The sequence below is a fragment of the Cupressus sempervirens genome, chromosome 4 (genome assembly GCF_028749045.1).
Source record: "Cupressus sempervirens isolate cs-2001-9-10 chromosome 4, ASM2874904v1, whole genome shotgun sequence".
NCBI lineage: Eukaryota > Viridiplantae > Streptophyta > Pinopsida > Cupressales > Cupressaceae > Cupressus > Cupressus sempervirens.
The window spans coordinates 56384116-56393222 of record NC_143121.1 but is presented as its reverse complement, the minus strand read 5'-3'; the positions used below and the strand labels follow the sequence as shown (position 1 = coordinate 56393222).

At 33.4% G+C, this 9107-nt stretch overlaps 1 protein-coding gene across 1 annotated transcript; it reads right to left on the bottom strand.

The window, feature by feature from the left end:
* Positions 1-1350: 1350 nt before the first annotated feature.
* LOC149559919 (caffeic acid 3-O-methyltransferase 1-like) lies at positions 1351-3170 on the bottom strand. Its single transcript, XM_089824364.1, has 3 exons — positions 2446-3170; positions 1888-1952; positions 1351-1795 (listed from the first exon to the last, which is right to left on the bottom strand). Exons 1-3 carry the CDS (start codon positions 3152-3154, stop codon positions 1502-1504), a joined length of 1068 nt encoding a protein of 355 aa, XP_089680490.1. The 5' UTR covers positions 3155-3170; the 3' UTR covers positions 1351-1501.
* Positions 3171-9107: the final 5937 nt, after the last annotated feature.

Below are 9107 nucleotides of genomic sequence, written 5' to 3'. Positions count from 1 at the left end.
GCAAACACATTAAGATCCATATGCACTACATTTGGAAGCTCATCCATGGTCATGTCATTGACTTTGACTATTATCCGAGTTCCGAGCAGGTTGTTGATATCTTCATCAAACCCTTCATTGGGAGCAAGTTCCTACATTTGCAAGCATTGCTAGGGGTGTGAGATGCTTCATCTTTTGGGGGGGGCCTCTTCCTCTCACTTGGAGTCCTAATTTTTTTTGGGGGTCTATTTTCTCTCTTTTGAGGGAATTTTATGTACATGGGTACCTCATTAGGTCTAACTTTTCATCATCTATTTCTACATCCACCTAAGCTTTGCTTACGAGGGGGTATTAGTGTAGTCTTTTTATTTCATAGTGGGCTGTTTATTTTTTCCTATATTACTAAGTTTTTTTTGCACTTTTATTAATCTCGTTGAGGTTAATAAAGCATGTCTTATTAGCTGAATAGTTGTGAGGTGTCACCTTCCTACATGTGAGCATCTAGTAGCTATCTTGGGAAGATACATTGCTATCTTTAGTCAGATAGATGGTTGCTCCTCATTGGTCAGTGTTGCAACCTCATCCCTCTATCTAGCTTATATAAGCATGTTACCTAGCTTGCATTTGTGTCACTTGTTTTTGCATCCTCTTAATGCTATTTTGTTTCTAGCATTTGCATTACTCTCTTGGAGACTAACTCTGTGTTTCTATTTTGATTTTGTATCCTTTGCATTCACAGTTTAGATATCTATTCTTTGCACTAGTTTTTTGGGTTATTAATCTTTTCAAATTCTAACATGATTGTTTACTAGATCCCTCATTGACTACACAAGCCTATCCAGTCTAACCTTGTTGTGCCTCTGTCTGTAGATTACATTAAAAATTTAAAAAAAACTTAAAAACACACATCAAACAAGTATTTACAATGTTAAAAATTAGTAAATAAGTTTTTCAAAAACAAAAAAATGACAAACTATGTTCTCATATAGTTTGTAGTAAAGTTGGGATATATCAATGCAATAAGTTCAGATTTATGTAATAATATACCACTTCTAAAAGAATTATTTTATTTTAGACACCATCAAAGCTAGACCAAAAAATAATAGAACCTAATATTGACGTACAATTTAATTAATTATAAAAATAAAATAATTCATTTTAACAAAAATTAAAACATATACATAAATGCAAAGTATAAAAATACACATTGGCTTCCTATTCAAAACATATAATTCAATACTTTTAAGAATTATTGATTTATTTAAAAACTCACACAAATCAAATGACTAATGAAATATTACTGTAGTTTAAAAAATAATATATAATAACTCTATAGAAACCTTACCAAATAACATATTTGAGTCTATTAAATATCTCAATAACGATTTATATAAATAAAACTTTATGTTATTCCAAGTTTATCCCACAGGATGAATAACCTACGGTTTGCAGATTTGCTACATACCATATCACTGCTTATTATCATTATTATTGAGAATATTTTCTTGTTTGCTCTTTTCTGTCACTTCTTAGACACTTCAATGAGTTTATGATAGTAAGGTAGTTCGATAACATTGTATCTCTTGAAACCGGCTTTATAAAACAAGCTCTTAAATTCATCCTCTGTTCTCTCTATTCCACCTATGGAAACAGCCATCATTAAAACATCAGACAGTAGTCCCACCCGTCTTTCGGCCCCTTCTTCATTTGCAACGACTGCATCGACAATTAATATCTTTCCATCCTCAGGTATAGCCTCATAGCTCGATTTTAAGATTTTCAAGCAGTGTTCGTCACCCCAGTCGTGCAAAATCCTCTGTAATTACAACATATAAAAAGCTCTTAGAAACATTATTATTTAAATTAAAGAATTTATATTTAAATAAAATAATTATTTATCAAAAATACCTTCATGAAAACTGCATCTGCTGATGGAATCCGCTCAAACATATTGCCCTCCACGTGCTCTACACCTGAAATTTTACATTTGTATTAGAGAGACTCAATAGCTTTGCCTCTGATAAACTTAATTTAAAATTTATCACATTAATTATTATATTGATAAGTTTTCTACAATACATGATTGTTCTCGTTTCAATGTCAAGATTCGATTGTTTGTTTTATTCTACGTTACTATTTTGGACCTCTAAAATCTAGATAATGGATAATAGTATATAATCAGAAACGCTGATTTAAACAATATACACAGAGTACCATGGAACTACAACGATGAACACATTAATGACATTTGACAAAAATAAAATTTCAATTATTGTAACTTCTCTTAAGCAGAATGTTCTTTCTATGGTATACAAGAGAATACAAACTAAACAGCCCACAAATACAAATATACTACGGCTAAGATCTGAATACCGTTTGTGATCTAATGACAACCTGTTTTTTTTTAACTATGTAGATCAGCAATCTCTTCATCCACGAAGTTTAAATATGGCGATAGTTACAGACCTTTTGAAGGAGCAGCAGTCCTTATAACATGTGGAAGATCGAAATTGATGCCGTGAATGTGGGGATATTCATTAACAATTGTAGATATCGCAGAGCCTGCTCCTCCTCCAACATCCACCACACTCTTGAACTTCTTAAACCCATCATACACTTCCAACACAGACGCAATTACAGAGCTTGTCTGAGCAGTCATGGCCTCATTGAAAATTCTATTTGCCTCAGGATTACAGCTGTTATAGTCGAAAATGTTCATGCCATTGGCCTTGGTGAATGGTTGGGAGCCATCTATGACAGAGTCATGAAGATGCTGATAAGCATCGGTCATAGATTTTAGATTTAAGAACAATAATGTGGGTGCACAAGATTCTCCGGGCTCATTATTCGCCAGCAATTTGGTGAGGGCAGTGGGGCCGTATTTGAATTTGGGAGCGCCTCTGTCATCTACAGTCTTCTCTTCGGTAAAGACAGCAATGGAAGCAAGAAGCCTCATGATTCTAGAGAGGTAACCTATGTGGGTAGGTTTGTTTGTAGAGGCAGAAATATGGGAAGCTATTTCCTCTACAGTTATGTGGTTTTCACTACCGTGGGTGGCAATGATTTCAGGAATGTTAAGCAAGACAGCAGCTTGAAGGGCCATGGGTTTGGCCGTTGAAAGAAATATTTCATAGAGATGGAGATGAGCTTCCATGGAAGATTCTAAGGAAGCCATTCTTGTCTGATCAGTTGTACAAAACTTGCCAATTTATAGGAAAGCCTGAGAAGGAGGTTGGTAAGATATTAAAATGTGTTCAACGTGATGCCGTCTGCAATGCCGTTCATTTCATCTAGCATAGTTTGTAAAGAGGTTTACATTCATTGAATCGGAGAGTTGAATTCAGTACGCCGTCCTAACTTTTTTGAAATTAACAGTTGAAAACGATTTTTATAAATTATAATATTAGGTATTATTCAGAAGTTGTGTGTTTCTGCTAGGTACTAGTCAAAAGTTTGTAGTACATGGCAGCCTATTGCAGACGTTCATTATTAAAAGTCTGTATATATAAGGAAATTTTACTTATGTTCTAGAACATATGTGTATTAGAAACTAGTAATTAAATACAATATGATTTTTTTAAAATTTTAGTCATGATTGTTTAGCTAAGAAGATGTGTTATTTCTTTCTTTTCTATGGTGTACTCTGTTATTAATTTATATTTGGGTATCGTAAACCATTGAAGCCTATTTTTAGTCTTCAAAGTCTTTTCTTGTATTATTAATTAAATTAACAATTGAAATCATTACAAATTGTAAAACAATTTTATATGTGATAATATTGGGTAATGGATAAGAGTGTTGTAGTAATCTTGTTTTTTGTGTGATCTCTTGCTAACAATATCTATTCAATGTAAATAACACTACCTTATATATACCTATATATTTCACCGAGAGCAGTTGGGATTTATGAAAATAGCTCTAGGGAATGAATATAGGTATATATAAGTCAGTGATAGTCACCGTGTAATAGGAATAATATTTTCCTATTTTTCTATTTTTAATAAGGTTATTATTGATTTTTTTTTAAAATATAGTTGTATAAAGTTACTATACAATCGTAGTTTATAAACTTCCTATAAAATTATTCTTAAACATTTAATTTTTTAATTCTATATATGTTGTTTATTTGCATCAATTTAATTCATTTTTATTTTAAGAATATTGTTACGTAAATTATTATATTCAAGAGCACAGTTATGGTTAGTGCTAGAGTTAGGGTTGGGGTTAGAATTAGAGTTAGGGTTAACATTTAAATTAAAATTAGGGTTAGGGCTAGGGTTAGGGATAGGGAAAGGGTTAGGTTTTAAATTAGAGTTTGGGTTAGGGTTAGGGCTATCATTAGGGTTAGAGCTAGAGCTAGGCTTAGGATTCGAGTTACAGTTATAGTTAAAGTTAGGGTTAGGGTTAGGGTTAGGTTTAGAATTAGTGTTAGAGTGTCAGGGTTAGAGCTATTGTTAGGGTTAGAGCTAGGGTCAAGATTAGAGTTAGAGTTAGAGTTAGAGTTAGAGTTAGAGTTAGAGTTAGGGTTAGTGTTTGGTTTAGAATTAGGGTTAGAATTAGGGATAGGGATAGGGTTAGGGTTAGAATTTGGGTTACAAATATAGTTAGGGTTAGGGTTAGGGTTAGACTTAAGGTTAGGGTTAGGGTTAGGGTAAGGGAAAGGGAAAGGGTAAGGATAAGGGTAAGAACTAGGGTGAGGGTTAGAATTAGGGTTACAAATATAGTTAGAGTTAGGGTTAGCATTAGGGTTAGGGTTTAAGTTAGAGTTAAAGTTAGAATTATAGTTAGAATTAGGTTTAAAATAAGAGTTAGAGTGACTTAAAGCTTGGGTTATAGTTAGGGTCAGAATTAGGATTAGGATTAGAGTTAGGATTAGCATTAGGGTTATAGTTACATTTAGGATTACAGTTAAAATTAGAGTTAGCATCAGTGTTAAAGTTAGTGTCAGTCTTAGTGTTAGTGTTAGTGTTAGAGCTAGAGTCATAGTAAGGGTTCAAGTTAGAGTTAGAGCTAAAGTTAGAGATAGAATTAGGGATACAGTTAGATTTAGGGTTAGTGTTAGAACTTAGAGTTAGAGTTAGATTTAGTGTTAGAGTAAGAGTTGGGGTTAGAATTAGGGTAGAGCTTAGGATTAGAATTAGGATAAGATTTAGGGTAAGCGATAGAGTTATATATAGTGTTAGGGTTAGGATTAGGGGTAGGGTTAGAGTTAGGGTTAGGGTTAGTGTGAGGACTAGGGTTATAATTAGAGTTAGAGTTATAGTTATAGTTAGAGTTAAAGTTAGGTATAGAGTTAGAGTTAGGGTTAGCGTTAGGGATAGGTTTAAGGTTAGGGTTAGGGTGAGGATTATAATTAGAGTTTTTCTTAGTTTTGGGTTAGTTTTGAATTAGAGTTAGAGGTAGGGTTAGGGTTATGGTTAGAATTTGGGTTATAGATATAGTTAGAGTTAGAGTTAGGATTATGGTTTGAGTTCGGGTTAGGGTAAGGGTACGGATAAGGATAAGGGTAATAATTATGGTTAGGGTTAGAATTAGGGTTACAAATTGTATCATTAAAAATAGAAGCACTTCTATGTTAAGAGCGATTAGCCCTTTCACTAAGTGGTTTGGGGTCATGTCAAGCCCCTTGAATGGGTCTTTACATGGATCTTGGTGTTTTCCCTATTCTACTCTCTCTCTCTCTCTCTCTCTCTCTCTCTCTCTCTCTCTCTCTCTCTATATATATATATATATATATATATATATATATATATATATATATATATATATATATCCAGTCTATTTCTGACAACTTTGTCTAACAAATTGAGGACTTTGAGTTTTTGGGTCAAGGATGACCTTTTACATCAAGGTTGACCTTGACCCTGACCTAAGTCACTGACGACCTCAATCCTCGCCTAGGGCAAGGTCAATATTGTCCCTAATCCCAGGTTTATTTTTTAATTTTTAGGAGTTTTGGTATCTTGGGCTTCAAAAAGTTTCTTTTCCCATTTTTATGTTGGCTATTTTGGGTTTTGAAATGGTAATCTTAAATTATATTTAATCTAGGTCCATTTCTAGGGGTTAAGATTAATTGGGATTTAATACTCACATGTCGACCTTCTCTACAATTTTGTGCCCTGGATCTCTATATAAGGAAGCCTTCTTCCTTCACTTTGACATCCATTTAATGTTATCAAGCATCCACTTTCCATGAGAAAATCTACTATCTATGAGTGAGAATCCACCTACATGAAGTGAAGATCTACTATCCATTAAGCATTCAAGTGTTCAAGCATTCAAGATCCAATTCATCAAGGGGGTCCATTGTTATCCATTGAAGGATTCAATCTCTATGGAGCCCTTTTGTTGAAGATTTCTCCATCCATATTGATTCAAGCCTTTTCCTATGCAAAGATACATTCAAGACTAGTGTTGAAGATCTAATGTCATTGATTTGAGATATCCTACATACATTCATTCAAAGCTTTTGTACTTGTGGATTCAAGAATTCAAATCCTCCACAAGGCTTTCAATATAAGCAAGGTGAATAGTTCCATTTACTTTGTTTATGCATATTTCAAGGTTAATTCCAAACTGGGGTTTGACCAAGGCAAATCTATCATCCAAACAAAATTTATTTTATTGTAGATACTGGTGTGGAACAATGAATTGAAGAGAAGATTTAGATACCCTTTTCGTCAAACTTGTGAGATTCATGAACATAAATTTTGTCAGAGTAGTGTAGGTCAAGGTCAACTTTTTAGGGTATAATTATGCCCTAAGGTAAGATTGTGTCCTGCTATAAAGGTCAAGGTCAACCTTAGTTCAGAAGGATAAAAGATTCCTAGGTTTTTTTCCATCTTCACATTTCCTATCCAGAGTAGGTTGCAAAATTCTCAGAAGCTATGCACAAACATCAAAAATTGGCATTTTCTATATTTATCATACTTTAAGGTTAGTATTTGTCTTTCATCTATTCTAAATTTAAGCACATTCTTCTCAAATAGAAAGACCATAGGTTCTCTTTTCTCCCTATTATCCATTACTTGATCCATTTTTGCATTAATCACTTTCTCGTGGTTAATCAATTTGGACCATTTTTATTGGAAATTAGGGTTGAGAAGAGACTCTATTTTCTTTATATTTATAAATATAGTTAGCATTAGGGTTAGAATTATAGTTAGGGTGTGAGTTAGAGTTAGATTTAGAATTGGAATTAGAATTAGAATTAGAGTTAGAATTAGAGCTAGAATAAGGGTTAGAGTGAGTTAATGTTAGGGTTATAGTTAGGGTCAAAATTAGGGTTAGAGTTAGAATTTGGGTTAGGGTTAGAGCTAAGATTAGCATTATTGTTATGGCTAGAGTTAGGGTTATTATTAGGACTAGAGTTATAATTAGAGTTAGTGTTAGTGTTAGTGTTAGTGTTTGAGTTAGAGTTAGAGTTAGAGTTAGAGTGAGAGTTAGAGTTAGAGTTAGAATTGGAGTTAGAGTTAGTGTTGGAGTTAGTATTCAAATTAGGGTTAGGGTTAGGGTTAGAGTTAGAGTTAGAGTTAGAGTTAAGGTTCAAGTTAAAGTTAGAATTAAAGTTAGAGATATAATTGGGGTTAGGGTTGGATTTAGGGTTAGAGTTAGAGCTTAGAGATGGGGTTAGATTTAGTGTTAGTTAGAGTTAGGGTTAGAATTCAGGTCAGGGTTAGGATTAGAATTAGGGTCAAGGTTAGAGTTAGAGTTATATATAGTGTTAAGGTTAGGATTAGGGGTAGGGTTAGAGTTAGGGTTAGGGTTAGTTTGAGGGTTAGGGTTACAATGAGAGTTAGAGTTATAGCTATAGTTAGGGTTAGAGTTAGATTTAGATTTAGAGTTAGGGTTAGAGTTAGAGTTAGATTTAGGGTTAGAATTAGTATTACAGTTAGAATTAAGATTATTGTTAGAGTTAGGGTTAGAATTAGTGTTAGAGATAGAGTTAGGGTGAGAATTAGAGTCAAATTTAGGGTAAGAATTACTACTATAGTTAGAATTAAGATTTGAGTTAGAGTTAGGATTAGAATTAGTGTTAGGGAAAGAAGTTATAGTTAGGGTTATACTTAGGATTACAGTTATAGTTAGGGTTAGAGTTAGTTTCAGATTAGGGCTAGAATTGGGGTTAGGGTTAGAATTATAATTAGAGTTAGGGTTATATAGGGCTAGGTTTTAGGGAAGAATTAGAGTTAGAGTTAGAGCTAGAGTTATAGTTAGAGTTAAGGTAAGGGTTACATTTAGAATTAGGGTTACAAGTATTGTTGGGGCTAGAGTTAGATTTAGGGTTAGGGTAAGGGTAAGAATTAGGGGTGAGACTATAATTAGGGTTATGGTTAGGATTAGAGTTAAGGTTTGAGTTTGAGTTTGATTTAGAGTAAGGGTTAGAGTTAGGGTTTGAATAAGGGTTAGGGTTAAAATTAGGATTAGAGTTAGGGTTAGCCTTAGGGTTATAGTTAGAGTTAGGGTAAGCATTAAAGTTAGGGTTATGATTAGATTTAGTCTTAGTGTTAGAGTTAGTATTAGTATTAGTGCTAGTGCTAGTGTTATTGTTAGTGTTTGTGTTTGTTTTAGTGTTAGTGTTAGTGTTAGTGTTAGTATTAGTGTTAGGGTTAGAGTTAGAATTAGAGTTAGTGTCAGTATTAGAGTTAGTGTTAGTACTAGTGTGAGTGCTAGTATTAGTGTTAGTGTTAGTGTTAGTGTTAGTGTGAATGTTAGTGTTAGTGTTAGTGTCAATGTCAGTGTTACTATTACTATTAGTGTTAGTGTTAGTGTTAGTGTTAGTGTTAGTGTTAGTGTTAGTGTTAGTGTTAGTGTTAGTGTTAGTGTTAGTGTTAGTGTTAGTGTTAGTGTTAGTGTTATTATTAGCATTAATATTAGTTTTATGGTTAGGGTTAGAGTTGCAACTATAATTAGGATTCAAGTAAAACTTAGAGGTAGAGTTGGGGTTAGAGTTCAATTTAGGGTTAGGGTTAGGGTTAAAGTTAGAGCTAGAGGTAGCATTAGGGTTAAGTTTAGGGTTAGGGTTAGGGTTAAATTTGGGGTTAGAGTTATAATTAAGGTTAGAGTTACGGTTAAAGTTAGTGTTAGGGTTAGGGTTAGGGATATAATTTGAGCTAGGGTTCAAGTTA

Coding starts and splice junctions, on each gene's coding strand:
- LOC149559919 (XM_089824364.1), bottom strand. CDS start 3,154: ATGGCTTCCTTAGAATCTTCCATGGAAGCTCATCTCCATCTCTATGAA. Junction 1,953..2,445: donor GACTGCTGCTCCTTCAAAAG/GTCTGTAACTAT, acceptor GTAAAATTTCAG/GTGTAGAGCACGTGGAGGGC. Junction 1,796..1,887: donor CAGATGCAGTTTTCATGAAG/GTATTTTTGATA, acceptor TTGTAATTACAG/AGGATTTTGCACGACTGGGG.